General features: G+C 44.1%; 2 protein-coding genes across 3 annotated transcripts in view; both read left to right on the top strand.

Moving 5' to 3' along the window:
• MEGF9 (multiple EGF like domains 9) overlaps positions 1-7,919 on the top strand; it is a 73,740-nt gene extending 65,821 nt beyond the window's left edge. Inside the window, exon 6 of the mRNA XM_044992164.1 lies at positions 1,485-7,919. Within this exon, the coding sequence (XP_044848099.1) occupies positions 1,485-1,939 (455 nt within the window). The 3' untranslated portion in view covers positions 1,940-7,919. The remainder of the gene's footprint in view (positions 1-1,484) is intronic.
• Positions 7,920-17,279: 9,360 nt separating this feature from the next.
• The window catches only part of CDK5RAP2 (CDK5 regulatory subunit associated protein 2), a 101,093-nt gene continuing 99,438 nt past the window's right edge, over positions 17,280-18,934 (top strand). Inside the window, exons 1-2 of one of the 2 annotated variants that reach the window (XM_044992162.1) lie at positions 17,280-17,439; positions 17,968-18,035. In XM_044992162.1, the coding sequence (XP_044848097.1) occupies positions 17,387-17,439; positions 17,968-18,035 (121 nt within the window). In that variant the 5' untranslated portion in view covers positions 17,280-17,386. The remainder of the gene's footprint in view (positions 17,440-17,967; positions 18,036-18,934) is intronic. The other variant, XM_044992161.1, reaches the window with a different exon arrangement.

Raw genomic sequence — 18,934 nt, 5'->3', positions numbered from 1 at the left:
GTTGTTGCCCCTTCCCCCCTGCCCTTCCCCCCGTCAGCAGTAAAGACATACAACACATTTCCACTCCGCACTTCCTGTTGATTTCTGTGTCAGTGAGGTAGTGAGCAAATCTGTAGCGCTACATATCAAGTTCCTGTACTGCGTGGTAACAATTCTCGCTTGTTAAATAGGTAGCACTGGGAGGCATGGTGCTACCACGTGTTAAGCAGATTTGTGCGTAAACGGGTCTGTACTGTACTTATAAATCCAACAGCGTGCATTTTCCAAACAGCATGTACATTCACAGCAACGCCATCAGCACCACAGTCTAATTAAACCACTAGTGAGACAAAGCTAAGGTTGAGTGGTGGTAGAAATTGGTCTGGGTGAGAGCCAATGGTCATTTATTATATGGTGGAGAGGAGCTGGGTGGATACCTTCACTGCGCATTTCTAGCGTGTCTAATGGCTAGCATATATTTAAATGTGTATATGATAAGGAAGCTTGAGGCTAGTCAATTAGGTTGTGTCAACAATGTTTTAACCTTAACTGTCCTCTAACTAGATTGTTTTGTGTGGGAACCTTATTTGAGGTTGACGTTTTGTAACTTGTAATAGCTTTTTATTAAGAACTTTATTCAGTGGCTCAGTACTGCAGTGATTGGTGGTATAAAAATACCTAAGATAGACAGGACCAAATTCTCTTCTTAGTTTCGCTCAGGCAATCACATTTAAAATGGATAGAGTGGGATGGATGTAGCTGAGAACAGGACTAGGTCCATGGAGCAGAAACATTCTAAATCCTCTGTCTAGTTGTAACATGTTCTGGTTAGGGATCTTTCCACCTCTAAGTCCATCCCTGGGCTTTAAAGTATAATCACTCTCCTACTGCTGGTGCTTAGGGGTTGATCCTGAGAAGGGCTGAGTATCCCCAATACCTGTTGCCTGTACCAAATTAGCCTTTCAGAGGTGATTCTCCTCCTCAGCCCCTACTAGTAAAAGTTCTCCAGAAAACCTTTTGTATGGGTGAAATCCTGGCTCCACTGAATGGAAAACTTCCTTTGACTTTGTGGAGCCAACATTTTCCCAGTTGAGTTGCACTTGGAGTGACTTGAATTCATCATGAGTAATCAAGGTCTTGTGGGCCATATTTTCAAGAGCAGAGCACCCACAATCGGGGCCAGATTTTTCTAAAGAGCTCAGCTCCTATTTGGACACCCAAACGAGGAGGTTTTCAAAAGTGCTCAGCACCCAGCAGCTCCCATTGTGATGCTTATGACCAGGTTTTCAAAAGAACTCGGCCCTCAATGCGCTGATCTGGCCAAATATTTTGATGTGTAAATGGGACCTGAACAATTCTGACCTTTTAAAAATTTTAGTTTGTTGCACTCATACTAACAGTGATCTATAGGCAGAGCCATTTATTTCCTGTTCTCCAGTCATGGCTCACCATGTATTTTATTGTTCGTGTATGTATTAATTTACATATCTCATTTTTATTTGTAGAAGTCATTCCTGGTCCTGAACCTAGAGGGTTTATAACTGCTGCTCCCAACATCAGCAGGCCAACATCATTTTCAACTACGGTGATAAACAGTACGTTAGCGCCAACAACTGTGCAGACTATATTTCCTATCAACTCCTCTGACAATAGTACCTCTGCATTGGCAGACGTCTCCTGGACTCAATTTAACATCATTATTTTGACAGTTATTATCATTGTTGTGGTCCTATTGATGGGATTTGTGGGTGCTGTCTACATGTACCGTGAATATCAAAACAGAAAACTTAATGCTCCTTTTTGGACCATTGAGCTCAAGGAGGACAACATTAGTTTTAGCAGCTACCATGACAGCATACCCAATGCTGATGTTTCAGGCTTACTGGAGGAAGACGGAAATGAAGTGGCACCAAATGGACAGCTGACGCTGACAACTCCCATGCATAACTATAAAGCTTAAAATAAGAGTCACTCCAGCTATTCCAAAGTTGGCTTTAAAAAATTACCATCCTTGTTGAAGGGGTATCAAAATCTGTACCAAGGCTCCAAGCAAAGGAATTTGCTACCCACATATTCTTTTACATCGGGCACGGCATAGCTTGCTGTTGAGCGGGAAAGGAGTGTAGTGCATATGAATTTCAGGTAAAATTATGAAATGCATTCAGTGTATTGTTTTCCATGACGATCCATAGAATTCATTGCTAAGGACTTTCCATAAAATTATGCTGATCTTAAAGTATATTTTTATATGAAAAGATGGTGGGGGGGGTAGTAACCAGTGCCCCCTGATTAATCAAAAGCTACTTTGACTTCCAGCCAAGCTAAGGCCTACACCAGTAGCCTATATTTTGAAAAGCAGCCTGTTTAATTAACAGCCGACTTTTGAAAATAGACGTTTGTAAAGACTTCGTTTTCTTTCCTGGTACGAATTTGTGGTTTTATATATAAAAAGGGAAATCATGTTCATTTCACTGTACTGCTAAGAGACTTCTAAATGAGTAAATGTTACACACACTAAAGTCACCATGTTCAGTTCTCCAACAATTTGGAGAGCAGAAACAGTCAATCAGGAAAATGTCTGGGGGTGGGGGGAGAAAGATCACTGTTTTCCCTTTCTGAGTTCTCATACAAAGTGATGATACTATTAAAACACAGAAATCCATTTTCAGTAGAAGGAGTTAATGAACTTGTATACATACTGTACAAGGGAAGACGACAAGACATCTCAGGGTCACGTGTACAAATAAAAGCTAGGCTTAATATCCTACCCTGATAGAAATGGTGTGTTCTGTACATAGAATGTAATATATCTTCTCTCCATTGTATTTATAACTATTTGTAAAAAAAAATCATGAGTCATATTTTATCATCTAGATTTTATCTGTACAGCGGTTAGTGGCATTGTAAAAAAAAAAATATGGGGATTGTTTAAAATTGTGTAAATCAGATGGCAATATTGCTGGAGCTGGGCCTCTGGCAAACACCCATCATTTAAAGTTCTTCTTCTGATATCACTGAAATTTTTTTAAAGTTGTCTGTTTCCTACTCGTTATCTGTAACGGTTCAAACTCCCCGACTCCTTTAAAGGTATGGCCCATAGTATCATGAATAGAGACTAGTCAATTTCCAGAGATCAGGTGTAACATTTGGTAATTTGCTGTGAAATGCCAGCACAAAATGGAAACATGTTGTTACAAATACATAATTATTTATGGCCTGATCCTGAAAACCATGATGAACATGCGCTGTTGTTATTCACATGCATAATTCCTTTGAAGTCCACAAGACTGCTCGTGTGAATAAAGACTGCTCGGTGTGATCAAGGATTGTCAGAGGTGCTGAGCTTTGCCTTTCCCCACTTGAAGATAATGGCAACACTCCCATTGACTTCAATGGAACCAGGACGTCACCTAAGAGTTTACAGATCAGGTTCTTCATTGCAAAATTCTAGTTTAAAAAAAAGCAGATTATATAGACACTGTCAAGTAATTTATGCCTAGAAGTTCTTGTAGCTTTAAGCTGTTCTATGCTGGGGAGAGTCAGGAGCCTCAGTTGCCAAGAAACACACAAAGGTCCATTGGTTATGCAAAGTCCTACTGTTCTTGTGCAGAGGCAGACTAGCTGTTAGAAGAGAGAGCACAGTTAACAGCTGACAGAGCTTTTCTGGCTCAGCAGAATGGAGATAGCCACATGGAAGCAGGATGCTGTCTTGTTTCCCCAGGTGACTCTCAGATATAGGCCTGAATACAGGCTCTTATGCATAGGTGTAATGTGGATGATGAACGTACATCCATGCACCACCAAGGAAGAATGCTGACCATAACGGCCTGTGAGCAGCCGGTCAGAACACCTAACAGCATGCCATGACCCCTGGATAGACCCCCTCTCCTGTCCTGTTAACAGCTGGCAGCAGAAAATGGGGGAGCACATGCTGAACCTTTTGCCAGCAGGTGTAAGGCACACTGGACACTTTGCTGCTTTCAGTGACCCCTGAAGCATTCTGGGTGCATTTGTGCAGTGTAAAAATAATGCCATGGAGCACCTCAGCTCCACCCTACCTTTCTTCAGAGTGCATCACAAGCACCAGCTTGGCACATGGTCCTTTTCAAAAGCCACATCCAATCTCTCTCCCTTATTCTTTTCACTGTACTCACAGGCTGTTTTTGGGCCCAATCCAACTCCCATTAATGGAAAGCCTCCCATTCACTTTAATGGAGTTTGAATGAGATCATTCGTTTGATTTTGATTTTTTTCCTGAGCTTGGCAAACTGTTACCGTCCTATGAAAATCAATACAATTAATGTCCCAAATCAAACCCTTTTCTTAACCTGCCCTGACACCACTTATACAGCTGTAATGCATGGATGGTGATGCTTTGCAAACATTTAAAAACAATGTTGCTGATAAACAAGGTAGTTAACCAAGTTGAGCTATCGCTGGCTCATGCATCATCAGAAACAGAGTGGAAAAGGAGAATAGTGTTTGTTTATTTATTTAATTTATTTATTCTGTTTTATTCCACTAGTGCCTATGGACCTCAGTCAGGATGGAGGATGCATTGTGCTCAGTACTGAACGTACACACAATAAGTTACAATCCCTGCCCCCAAAGATATTAGTCTAATTTAAGATGTGGCACAAGTAAACGCAACAAAGGGAATTTGAGATGGAGGGCAAGGAAAATAGTGATAGCAGGGTGTGAGAGACCGTGGATAAGCCGGATCCAAAGCCCGCTGAAGTCAGTGAAAAGTCTGCCATTCTCTGCTGTGGGCTTGGGATCAGGTCCTAAGTTTATAAGAAGGTAGATTCAAGTCATTCAGAGATGTTTTAAGTGATAAAATAAAAGGGGGGGAAAGACAAAGGATTGCACATACAGCTTTTGAAGAGTGGATTAATGACAATGGAGAGAAATGACTAAAAGCTGTATGTAATTACTTGGCAGTGTCCTTTTGTAATATCTACTTGCCTGATCTTTACACAGTGAAAACAAGTAACTTTTCATAGGCGATTTTAGATTCTGGAAATAGTTCATAGAGCAATAATGCTGACAGGCAAAGAAAGAGTGAGCACTGTGGCCTGTCCAAAGTCTTTTGGGGGAGCGTGAGGAGAGTTTGCAAAGAAGAGAACAGTTACTGAATTTTCCTTCCTGAAACCTTGGAAAGCCTGCAGGCTACTTTATAACAGGGATGGGACATGTCTCATTTGGATTTCAGATCCTGGTTTTTGGTTCTCTCCCATTATAGAGACAGTGGCCAGCTGCAGAGTTTGCTTCTGAGTTCAGATACTGACCCCTCCTATCCCACCATTAACAATGGGGGGTGTCTGGATCTGGAGTTCTGGTTCTGGCCCTTTTCTGCTTTATAAGCAAAACAAGAGAAATGAATATGAAGGCACTATATCCCAGCCCATGTTTGATGGAGTGAGGAGGTCAGTTCCCTCTACACTTTGTAATAGTGAGAGGGCAGTAGGATTTGGGAATCCTTTCTGATGGCAAATGATCTCACAAATTTTGAGAAAACATCTCATAGAATCCTGGGGGTCTGATCCAAAGCCTCTGGAAGTCAATTGAATCTTTCCTTTGGACCCTACTTGGATAAAACTTTTCAAAACTAGACTGACCTTGCTGAGACTGTGGAGGGATACTCTATCTGTCATACAGCAGGCTTTGTTTTGGAACTAACCTCAGCCTAGCAGAGACTGGAAACATCACAGAAGTGAGGCACTAGGGAGGATGCCTACGGGTGGGTGAAATGACTCAGCAGAAGAAACAAAAATAGTTGCAGTCAGTCACGTCTTTTGGCTGAGATAAATAACTGAATAAGAAATCAAAACATAATTAAAGAAAGAGTAAAGAGAAACTCCCCTGCTTGAGGTTCAGCCTAGTTCTATGATCTCTGGGAGTGGAGCCTGCTTGTATCCCCTCTCTTAACCACATACCTGAGCATCTTTACAAAGGGAGGAAGAAAATGAGCTAGTTGTATCTCTTGATCAGCTTAGAGTGTACCCTGACATAGCGCACTGCCTGAAACATCCACTGGCAGCTGCCTCAGCTTGCCAAAGGCCTCCTGTCGTTTTGTTCATTTTATAACTTGCCACAGAGCTTCCGGGAGGCCGAGTCTGCTCCACAGCAGCTTGGAACATGCACGGATAAGTAGGAAGAGGACAGCACCAGTGCGCTAGAGCCAGTGGAGAGGCTAATTACCAAGTTTAGGGATGGGGCATCTAGGGTACTGGGCACAGATGGCTGCAGTATCAGTATTGATACTGTGATGGCATTTACAGGCATCACGCTGAACCAGGACCGGCAATAGAGCGATACTGGACTTGGGAGGCCCCACCCCTCAACAGGTGCAGGGCATGTTCTCAGTGGAGAAAGAGTTTAAAAGGAGACTGGTAGGCCAGGGGGTATGGGCTGCATGTAGTAACCAGGAAGTGAGGCTGATGCTCTGCCAGGAGTGGTAACAGCTTTGTGAAAGCTGCTCTAGCAGTAGGGACTTGGAGGGCCTCCTACTTGATCTTTGGGAGTTGAAAGCCCTAAGAGACTGAGGAGAGTCTACTAAGGCAGTGACCATGCCCCAAACTGAAGAGCTTTAGACTGGTGGGAAATGACCTGGGGGAAATGTAATTTGGGGTAGCTCAGTAACTTGACAGGACATGTTGATAAACTCCAAGGGCCCTGGTTTGGGCCCTGCTGGATTTGGTGAGCCTGGGTCCCTCTGCCTTGTCCCCTTTGTAGTGACTGAATGGTGATGGAGCAGTTAGAGCATGAGGGGTAGGTGATTGAGGCTGCAGCTCAGACCCCTCTGGGATGACTAGACTAACAGAAACCATATGGCCATGAGCTGACCACTAGGCCAGCTGGTCATCAGACCTTCCTACTACAGATACCCACACCTTTGGTGATTACCATTGTTCCACCTGCTAGCAACTAACTGAATAGTATGCAGTCCTGCAGGACAACATCATTCATTTTGGGTGAGACAGTGGGTGGTATGATGCAGTAGCTATGTGTGAATGGTGAAGATGGAGTAATAGGAGGACATGGCAGTCCAGAGAAATACGATTGTGAAAGATCAATGGCTGCTGTTCCTAATGGTAATGATCTTATGCTCATGTCATGGGAAGTGAGCACCATTTTGGCACGTGCCCCTGCTGGTCTGGATGAGGCAACTGAAATCCCATAGTCAAGTACCTGAGAACAAAAAGACTCCTCTGATGGTATGGATGAAGGGAAAAACAGTAATTTTATAATATGCACAGGGGCACCCTGGCTGGATCACAAGGTAGGATGCTATTCTTTGAATACAGGATGTGGCAGACATACAAAAATATAATGGGGCTAATGTGAATTTAAGGTCTTGTATCTCATGAATCATCATAGCTAGAAGTAACTGCATGAAGTTTTAGGCCTGGGGAGTTATCATGAGGTGTCATATATTGAAATAGTCACGCCCTTGGTCCAGGCAAAATAAACTTAGACCCTCAGAAATAATTTATGAGGCAAGATGGAGCCTCTTCACCATTGTAATGGCATTCTGGGGCAGTTGACCTCTGATGTACAGTATCTTTATCCCAAATGTTAAATGCAATATAAGCAATCCAGTATGGTGGCAGACAGTCAGTACAGTCTCTTCTAAAATGAGGACCTAAGATTGAAGCATCAACAAAATTTCTCTTTAAAGTGAAGTTTTAAAATTAGCTTCCAAGAAACTCTATTTATGTCTCCAATTAAAATAAAAGGTGGGTCTAAAACATTCAAATTACACTTGCTCCCAGCTAAAATCCAGCAGGCTTGCAACACATCCAAATAAGGTGTCTCCTAAGCATATACTAAGCTTACAAATGCATTTCTAAAAAAGCTGTGTATGGTTTGAATATGTCAGAATTTATACAGAAGAATGTTATTTAAAATGAATAAAAATGTATATAATTTGTATCTAAGCCAGCTGGGGTTTTGCTTTTGTTTTGTTTTTAAATATAGTCTAAGGGCTGCTACCAAGTCCCATATGAAGTCAGTGGGGAGTTGTATTGAGTCCTAAGGGCTTGAATGTGACCTCGTACCAGTAACTCAATTCATGACAATGAAGTTATTCCTGCTCTATATAAGTGAGATCAAAATTATGCTTGAAGTGTTTTTTAACACCAAACATTTACTAACACAATTCATACTCTGTCATATTATCAGTGGGTTTTTTGTTTTTTTTAATTCCCGTGAAATCTTTTGACTATTTATTCTTATTTATATTCTTGTTAACATACTAATTTTTCAGCTCAATAGCTTGTCAGTCAATGAGTCTCTGCTCACTGTAGGGATGTAATACTGATACAGATTTATTTTTGCATAAAAGTATGCAACCATGTAAAAATTAAATTAGAGAAGACCATAGTATCATGGGTGTTATCCACATCTACACTGGGATCTTCAAAGGAACTCTGTGTGGACCAGATATCTCTGAAATCTGCATCTGAGGAGTTGATGATTTATAAAAGGCTGTTTTATAGCCGCAAAAAAGATGTTTATCGCTTTGCCTCTGGAACCTTTACAGTTCTTTCTCACTTGTCATTGTTAGGAAGTTAACTCCCACTCACAATGGAGAAGTAAATACCAAATGGTAAGACTGCTGTTGCCACTGAATGTTATTTGTGACACTCTCTGTCCCTGATTCAGCAAAGCACTTAAGAAATGGGGATAACTTAATGGGAATTCAGAATGTGTGCATGTGTTAAGTGCTTTACTGAACTGGGGCTTTAAAAATGAAGGGCTTGAGTTTCTTATTCTCTACACTTTTATTGGTTTAATTTACTCCTGATTACACCAGTGAATGGGTTTTATCCTGTAAATAATGGGAATTTTGCTTTTGACTTGAATGGGAGCAAGATCAGGCTATTAATGAGACTATCAGGCTCATTATGGAGTGTCTTGAGAACGCTACAGCAAATCCTGTTCCTCTGAGGAAAGCTCAGGTAAAGAGGCTAAGCATGAGCACAATTATTCTGCCACTGATACAACAACCCTTGGGCTGTAGTGAGGTGTGCACCTTTTGCACTCTTCCCTCTGAGCCTTTGGCCTGTGGATCCACATAATCACATGTTCAGTGACGAGGTCTCCATTGCTCTCCTTCATTTTGCACTTCATTTCTGAAATGGCAAAGAGCTCAGCCAGAGTAGGATGGATGATGTCTTGGTGTTGTCAGTAGCTACCAGTGTGGTGCTCTGCTCTTGTTCGATGATAACAGTCGGCTGCGTGCGTGTTCCCTCTGTGTGCTGCCCCGGTTCTGCGCAGATCGTTGACACAGCAAACCCCAAGAGAACCCCCAAAGACCACAGACTCTAGGAAGGTACGAGGAACCCAAGCCAGGTTTATTGTCAAACGAAGCACAGTAATAGTTTCCCTTAGACTCTACAAGACACTACGAATTTCTGCCCCCTGGCAATGGACCGGCTCAGTCAGTGGCAGGACTTTCCACTGCCCCCTAGGCCAGACAAAGATGTGCACTCCGGGACCTATTTTTATACAGTTCCAGGACAGATTACTCATCCCTCCTGACGTATTGAGGTACAGCCCCTTGACTCATTAGGGTGTTGTCTCCTCCTTTGATCATGTTGTTTCAAACAGATCTGTCCATCATACTGTCTTTTTGGTCCTGTCTTTAAGATGCACCTGCCTGTTCCTTGTTATCTCTGTGGAGTGTTCTGATGCTATCCTGGCACAAGTCCCTCTTATTAGCACATATGTGTGGATGCATCTGCTTCTAGCAGCCCTTTTCTTGCCAACTTCTGTGAGTGGGGCCTGCCTCTGGCTCACAGCCTAGCTTTTGCTTAGCAATGCCTGGAAGTGCTTTGGTTCAGGCTTCAGGCATCAGACTGGGCCTTTGATACAAGATTTTATGTTTCAGGGCCTCATCTTACTACACTTGGTATGAGGATTTACTATAATCTCCTCAAACATACTGCTAATTAAGATAAGGCTAAGCAATGTTAATCTGATTAGCAGAAGGCAAGTCATTAACTGCTTCAAAACGATACATATTTTTCCTTCACAACTTTTATGATGCTGCCGCAGATTTGGTAAAATAGATATTGCAGTAACCCCATGGAAATTGCCCATAACTCCAGTTAATGGTCCATTTGATTGTTTTTATCTTTTTTGTTTGATCAGAAAGCGTTATCCCTTTGCAAGCCAAATGGGGCTACACAGCATGTGTCTGAAGAAACATATGGGTGTCTCTTTTGCAGGACATACGCTGCACTGGCCTGTGTCACTTAAAAGGTAATTGCATTGCCTAGAGATTTGTTGTTGATTAAATATCAGAGGGGTCACCGTGTTAGTCTGGATCTGTAAAAGTGACAAAGAGTTCTGTGGCACTTTATAGACTAACAAACGTATTGGAGCATGCGCTTTTGTGGGTGAATACATCTGACGAAGTGGGTATTCACCCACGAAAGCTCATGCTCCAATATGTTTGTTAGTCTATAAGGTGCCACAGAACTCTTTGCCACTTTTGTTGTTGTTTGTCATTGATATAATGCAATATGTCATTCATACAGATATATAAGCAGTTAATAGGGTGACCAGACAGCAAGTGTGAAAAATCGGGACATGGGGTGGGGCGGTAATAGGAGCCTATATAAGAAAGACCCCAAAATTGGGACTGTCTCTATAAAATTGGGACATCTGGTCACCCTAGCAGTTAATGACTTGCCTTCTGCTAATCAGATTAACATTAACAATGTTAAATAATTAGCCAATAATATATATAGTTCTTCATTTAACATCAATAATTGGCTAATTTCTTGTACCAAGTAAACAGACTGTCACACATTTCAAGAAGAACTCTCTAATATCCATCCTAATGTTACGTAAGAAATTTTGAACCAGCCTGGCCTGATTAGGTCCTGCTGCCATATGGCAGACTTGCTTTTGAAACTGACTTCAGACCACCAGTGATTGAAAGCATCACAGCATAGGACCCACTGCTACAAGGTAAGGAGCATACCACACTCACATCAAAGTCAACAGGAGTTCAAAGCCCTCAGTACTTCACCGGATCAGATCCCAACTGCATAGCACCAAAGATTTTCTATTGCACCCAGTTAAGAGAGAGAGTCTTCAGCTCTGCCAGCCATTGCCTGACACTTCCCAATCAGTTCTGTGCACTGTAACCCCAGCTCTGTTTTGTGTCTGCACATGTACAACTGAATGAGAAGTGGGCAACAGCAATGCACTAAGGTTAGGACAGGTAGGGAGGGGAAGCCTACAGCAGCAGTGGAGGTATACGTACCTGTGGTTGGGAAGCCCCACAGCACAACACCTGTTAGCAAGTTGGGGGATTTTTTTACAGGCTTTTATGTGGCTTTCAGTTTGTCTTGGAAGAGAAAGTAGTTGTATGTACATGGAGAAGACTGGCAATCCAGAATGATGATGGTGAAAGTACTGTAGTCAGCGCCGGCTCCAGACCCCAGCGCGCCAAGCAGGTGCGTGGGGCGGCATTGTCGGGGCAGGGCGGCATTTGGCTCCGGCAGACCTTCCGCAGTCATGCCTGCGGGAGGTCCACCGGAGCCCCGGGATGAGCGGACCTGCCGCAGGCATGACTGCGGCGGGTCCCCTCTTCCCGCGGCTCCGCTTGAGCTCCCGCAGGCATGATTGCGGCGGGTGCGCTGGTCCCGCGGCTCGGATGGAGCTCCCGCAGGCATGCCTGTGGATGCTCCACTGGAGCCGCGGGACCAGCGCACCTGCTGCAGACACTTCTGCCCCGGCCGCAGGACCGGGGAAGGGCGGCGTAATTTCTAGAGCCGCCCCTGACTGTAGTCCATGCTCACTTGCTTGTCCCAATTCCAAGCCTATGAGTAGTATAAGTGCCCTACCGTCAATCAACCCCTAACCCCGCCCCACTACTCCTATGTCTTGGAGAGTTAAGAATCCCATTGATCTAGCCCAGCTGGTTAGGGTGAATAAGTGAAATCCAACAGTCCAAATTAAAAAAAAGAATCTAATAAAGTAAACACGGGTTTGATCCAGCAGACGTGAATTAGGCAAGCATCTCTCACCCAGGTGTTACTTCCTAGTATTACCTGTAATACTGCAGAGCATTAAACTGTAAGTATTTACCTTTTTGTTTTGATGCTGGGGTCTTCCCTTTTCCCGCCCAAAAAAAATGTGGACAAGGGAAGTAGAATAGTCAGTTTCGTGTTTAACAGTTTCACTGTCTGACTCATGCACTAGCCTAGTCCTACCTTACAAATATGGCAGGTGAATGTTTGTATGTTACAAATAGGGCAGATGAATGTTTAAATCCCGCCAGAAAGTTTTAAAGATCTTTTAAAATATACAAACATCTCTACATAATCCAGGAATGTCACTCAGTATGTCACTCTGAAGCCTAAAATGTCTGAGTCAGTAAGAAGCGATGGAAGCAGCTGCAAGCATGGCTGAGGGTTCTTTTAATTCAGAATATGACAAGGGTGAATCATTAGTGGGGTTTGCGGTCTGTTACCATCCCATTTTTAAATTCTCAGACATTTTGATTTTATGAATTATGTCCATATGGCATATACCTACAGTAAGGCATGTATCTATGCCCTGCCAAGAGCCCAAGGCCCTTGTGATATCAGAGATAACTCAACCAATCACTACCCTTACTCTACAGTTTATTTGCATGCAACAGTTTCCTTGATTGCATGAGGGAGACTGCACAGCTGGTAGATTACTTGGACCAACTGCCCACCCATGGGCCCAACTGCCACCCTTTCAAATCCACACAACCCAGACACAATAACCCCAAACACACACAGGCCCTTCCTGCACCACATATCCCTCATAGCCCTCAATAATTCTACTGACTTCAGGGGACATACTTATGCAAGGAAAGTATAAATGTTTGCAAGATCAGATGCTATAATAGGGAATACAGCCCTGCAATTGTTGGAAAGCTTCAGTAACAAAATATAAAAAGCAACTAATGTATATGCCGCTTAGAATAAAGATAGGACAAAGAAGACAGAAAGGATGGTCCAGGGGTAAAAGTGCTAGTCTGGGACTTGGGAGATTTACATTCAATTCCCAGCTCTGCCTTTGGCTTCCTACGTAACATTAAACATCTCTAGGATAATAGCACCTCTCTACCTCACAGGTGTTGTGAGGATAAATACATTAATTAATTAATGATTGTGAGGCACTCACATACTATGGCGATGGGGACCATATAAGTGACTTTGGGGTGTGAATTCATTTCTGTTACTGTACAATTTGTGTGTATGTGTGACAGTTTAACCTTCTAATGCATAGGCAGCATGCTGCTGTGCTTACCAAAGGAAGAAATTGATCAAGTTAGCACAGGGGTATGCCACACTAACTAAATTGGAAATATTATATGTAGTTAAAATAAAAACAAATTTGAGATATTTTACATATACATTTAAATAAATACAAATTTGCTTCTATGATGAAATGTAAAAATAATGTTGAAATACAGAATTCCGTATGAAGTGGTCACCTTCATTTTATTTTTTTTAAAGGTAAAATAATCCATTTTGAAGAAATATACCATGCATGTTTCTGGAGTAGATAATCTTGAAAATTGACTCTTATACCTTTCAATTGTATTCAAGTATCAGAGGGGTAGCCGTGTTAGTCTGGATCTGTAAAAGCAGCAAAGAGTCTTGTGGCACTTTATAGACTAACAGACGTTTTGGAGCATGAGCTTTCATGGGTGAATACCCACTACTACATGCATCCAACGAAGTGGATATTCACCCATGAAAGCTCATGCTCCAAAACGTCTGTTAGTCTATAAGATGCCACAAGACTGCTAATTGTATTCAAGTATCTACCTTGATGCATGAAAGTAGCACTAACAGAAATTGCACACACCCAATGAGAAAAGATAACACCCCTACGGCTACAAAACACATGCTAAAGATGCAATGTATAGTTAAGCAAATTATTTTTGGCAAAATACCAGCTCTTCTGCAGTACTTTCTGACTATCCTTTCTCTTCACTGGGCAAGCAAATCAATTTTAGAACAATTATTTTCAAGTTATTATCTCAAAAAAGATATACTGGCACTAGAAAAGGTTCAGAAAAGGGCAACTAAAATGATTAGGGGTTTGGAACAGGTCCCATATGAGGAGAGATTAAAGAAGCTAGGACTCTTCAGCTTGGAAAAGAGGAGACTAAGGGGGGATATGATAGAGGTATATAAAATCATGAGTGATGTGGAGAAAGTGGATAAGTTATTTACTTATTCCCATAATACAAGAATTAGGGGTCACCAAATGAAATTAATAGGCAGCAGGTTTAAAATAAATACAAGGAAGTTCTTCACGCAGCGCACAGTCAACTTGTGGAACTCCTTAGCTGAGGAGGTTGTGAAGGCTAGGACTATAACAGCGTTTAAAAGAGAACTGGATAAATTCATGGTGGTTAAGTCCAATAATGGCTATTAGCCAGGATGGGTAAGGTATGGTGTCCCTAGCCTCTGTTTGTCAGAGGATGGAGATGGATGGCAGGAGAGAGATCACTTGATCATTGCCTGTTAGGTCCACTCCCTCTGGGGCACCTGGCATTGGCCACTGTTGGTAGACAGGATACTGGGCTAGATGGACCTTTGGTCTGACTCAGTATGGCCGTTCTTATGTTTTATGTTTTAAGTATATTCAGGCTGAATTATTATGAAAGTAGAACTCTTGGGTTTAGATCCATATATTATACTATAGACAGCTATTAAAATAACAAAAAGCTTTGAAATTATTACTGTAATTCCATCCTGGGATTTTAGTAACTACATACGGTCACATGATTTTTGCCATACTGATAATTAGCCCACCATATCCTGCATATGATAGCCCCAGATCTTTTAGATGGAACTATAGCTGTATGACTTATACTTACTTTTTTATTAGGTATGTTACACAAAGTACCTGTCTATCCATCAGAGAAGAGCCACGAGAATGATTAAAGGATTGGGAAACACCTTATAGTGACAGACGCAAGGAGCATAATCTATATAATTTAACAAAGAGAAGGTTAAGGGGTAGCTTGGTCACAGTTTATAAATACCTATATGGCAAACAACATTTTGATAACATGTTCTTCAACCTAGCAGACAAAGGTATAACAGGTGGCTGAAAACATTGAGAGTAATTAGCCATTGTAACAATTTACTCGGTGGTGTGGTGGATTCTCCATCGCTGGCTATTTTAAAATCAAGATTGATTGATTTTCTAAAAGATATGCACTAATTTCGAACAGGATTTAATTCAGGGAAGTCCTATGGCCTGTGTTATATAGAAGATCAGACTAGATCACACTGTTCCATTTAGGCCTGATGAATTTATGAATCTCTCTAGCTATAGCTATAGCACCTGCATAAGTATCAGAGGGGTAGCCGTGTTAGTCTGGTTCTGTAGAAGCAGCAAAGAATCCTGTCGCACCTTATAGACTAACAGACGTTTTGCAGCATGAGCTTTCGTGGGTGAATACCCACTTCTTCGGATGCAAGCAGTGGAAATTTCCAGGGGCAGGTGTGTATATATAAGCAAGCAAGAAGCAAGCTAGAGATAACGACCTTGCATTGCAGTACTTGAGTGTCTGGTACTACACACTTTTATTTTAACTGGGTATAATAGTTTCAAGTTTTTCTAAATCCATTCCCAGAGATGAAATAGCATGTTGCCACTTCTGGGGAGCCGCTCAGGGTAAGTGCTGCCTGGAGCCCGCACCCCGAATCCCCTCCCGCACCCCAACCCTCTGCCCCACCCCTGAGCCCCCTCTTACACCCCCAAACCCTCAGCCCCGGCCCCACCCCAGAGCCCACATACCCAACCGGAGCCCGCACCCCCTCCCACACTCCAACCCCTTGCCTCTGCCCCATCCCTGAGCCCCCTTCTGCACCCAAACTCCATCCCAGAGCCCGCATCCCCTCCAACACTCCCTCAGTCTCAGCCTGGAGCGCCTCCCACACCCTGAACCCCTCATCCCTGGCTGCACGCCAGAGCCTGTACCCCCATCTGGAGCCCTCACCCCTTGCACCCCAGTCCTCTGCCCCAGCCCTCACCTGTACCCTAAACTCCCCATCCCAGAGCCCACACTCCCAGCCAGAGCCCTCACCCACCTGGCCCAGCCCTGAGTCCCCTCCTGTACCTCAAACCCCTCCTCCCTTGTTCCCTATGAGCCCACACTCCCAGCCAGAGCCCTCACCCCCTGCTCCCAACCTCCTGCCCCAGCCCAAGCCCCCTCCCACACTCTGAATCCCTTGGCCCTGACCCTCCTGCACCCCAAATCTCCAGCCCCAGCCCAGAGCCCATACCCTCAACAGGAGCCTTCACCCCACTCGAACTCCAACCTTCTGCCCGAATCCGGTGAGAATGAGTGTGTGAGTGAGCAAAGATGGGGGCTAGCAAGTGATGGAGGGAGGGGGAATGAAGTGAGCAGCGGTGGGGCCTCAGAGAAGAGGCAGGGCAGGGGGCGGGGCAAGGGTCTTGATTTTTCTGCAATCAGAAAGTTGGTAACCCTATTTGGGGGGGATGGATGAGACAGTGAGGGCCTCACTTTCAGAGATACTCCCCTTCTAGGGTGACCAGATGTCCTGATTTTCCGGGTCTTTTTCTTATATAGGCTCCTATTACCCCCCAACCCGTGTCCTGATTTTTCACATTTGCTGTCTGGTCACCGTGTCCCCTTCCCTTTTTTCAAGAGTTGAGGGGGCTCAACAGCTCTGAGAAGCAGGCCCTAGGTCCTGTGCTTCACGTGGGCCATTACCAACTCCAGGGCCTGCTCTGTCAGGGTGGAGGTAGCCCTCTCTCCCCTGTGGTGCAAAGCCCTGCATGCTCCTTGGGGCTCCACCCCAGGGGTGGCTGTAGTATCTTAGTGAGTCTAGAGGGCTGTACAGTGTGTGACCCTAACCATTTCCACCCTATACTGTGCCTCCTACTCCAACTGTGCCCTGGCTAAAGATGGCGCCTCCCATGCGCACCTTCCTGCCCTGACTAAAGATGGCGCCTGGTCACACTCTCCCTCGCTCTTCTGTTAAGTGTGGCGGCTGCTCATAGGGCCCCTTCTTTTGCCCTTACTCAAGATGGCAACTGCCACCATTCACTACCTCCTTTGTTCTTAGTCCTGAACGCGGGTGCCCGTGGTCACCGCAATGTCTGCCCTCAGCCAAGATGGCGTTTGACCACACAAATCCAGCCTGTGCCCTCAGCAAAGATGGCGGCTCCCCCATAGATTTCTATCGTGCCCGCCGCCCCTACCCTTCCAGATCGGCCTCAGCGGCTTCACAGTCGGGTATACAAGATGGCGGAAGCGGCTGCGGCCGTGGCCGTTTGAATTCCAACGAAGCCGCCAAACTCGGACAATAACAACCGGAGTCGCCGCTGCTGGAGGGTCCCTGCAGGGCTCGGCGCCGCCATGGACTCGCTGCCGGGGGAGGATCCCACCCTGCCCGTGGAGTTTGGCGGCAGGTAGGAGCGGAGCGGGACAGGCAGCCTGGGACCGTTTGGTGTGGGGGTGGTGGGGGCCACCCCGGGTCTGGCGTGGGCAGGGCCGCTCGGGATTCACGCCCCCATCTCCCGGGGTAGGCAGGGGCGCTCGGGATTAACCCCCCTCGGGTCTGGCATGTGGGGTAGGGGAGCTCGGGATTTACCCCCCCCCCCCCTTCCCTGGGCTGGCTCTGATACGGGGGCGCGGGTGCTCGCCATTGAAGCCCCTCATCCCCCAAGTGCGAGGTTGCTGTTGCTTGGGTCTCACCCTGGGGCAGGGATGCTGTTTATATTCCTCCGTCCCATGGGTTCGACACTGGGGGAGGCTGCTTGGTTCTTCCTATCTTGTCGGGTCTGATATTGGGGAAGGGGTGCTAGGCTGCTACCTGGATCCTTCGCCTCCCTTTCGGTATCTGTCACGTACTGTGTGGGGGACTGATGCTGGAAATATTTACGGAGGAGGGACTTTTTGTGGGGTTTCTAAACTTTCCATCACTGTCTCACTCCTAGCGTCAGTATTTCCAGGCTGACAGATGTCACCAGAGATGAACCTCGCATTGGCCTGGGAGTTAGTGGAGGTAAGGGCAGCTAACATGTGATGGTGAAAAGGAAGGGGTCAAGAACACGTTAATGTTAATTTTAGGAGACTGCAAAATTCAGTTTTAAAGATAAAAATCTTATTTGCAGGGACTTAACTTGTTCTTGCAGCACTGAAGACCAAAAGAAACATTTCTGTAATGTTCCTGTGATAACCGCGTATTTTTCCAAACCATTAATCATTCTCACAGCATTTGCAATCCAGATATTGCAGCCCTGAAAAGCTGGAAGTGAAACTGATTACAAAGTGAAACTGAATTAATTACCCAGCTGGTAGAAATGTCAAAAGTTAACAAAGAGCATAAATAGTGAAAAGTAAACATGAAAGTCCTATTCACTTTTAATAGATGTTAGTAACAGAGGCAAATAAATCTTTATATTTGCAACATATGATTTTTTGAATGTCCCTTTAAAAAACCAACAAACTTTATAAATTCAAGCTATTGCTACAGAAACTGATGTTAGTCCAAGATACCAACATATTAAGTTTCTGTTGTTGTTAAAGTCCTGATCCTGCAAGACATTTAGCAGCTTTCAGAATCTGTTCCTGAACTTCGTGTACTACTCATCCGAGAAGATGATGGTCGTTCACTTAGTGCTTTGTTTTAGGGATATCACATGAAAGTCTCCCACCAGACTTTCCAGCTGTAGTCCAGTTACGCATTGCAGATTCCTTATACATATATGTTTTTTAAAAAAGCATTACCATCAGGTATTGCTGAATTGTATTGAGCGGGGATAGTAATTCAGCATGTTTTGCTTTATGGTGTGGTGGCTGTGTGTTTGGGAGAAAATACAGCCTGAAATATATATTTTGAAGTAACATAGATGATTATCTTTGAGAAGTCATGGAAGACGGGAGAGATTCCAGAAGACTGGA

Source organism: Mauremys mutica, chromosome 18 (genome assembly GCF_020497125.1).
Source record: "Mauremys mutica isolate MM-2020 ecotype Southern chromosome 18, ASM2049712v1, whole genome shotgun sequence".
Classification (NCBI taxonomy): Eukaryota; Metazoa; Chordata; order Testudines; family Geoemydidae; genus Mauremys; species Mauremys mutica.
The sequence above is the reverse complement of the archived record's forward strand: the minus strand, read 5'-3'. Positions and strand labels throughout refer to the sequence as shown.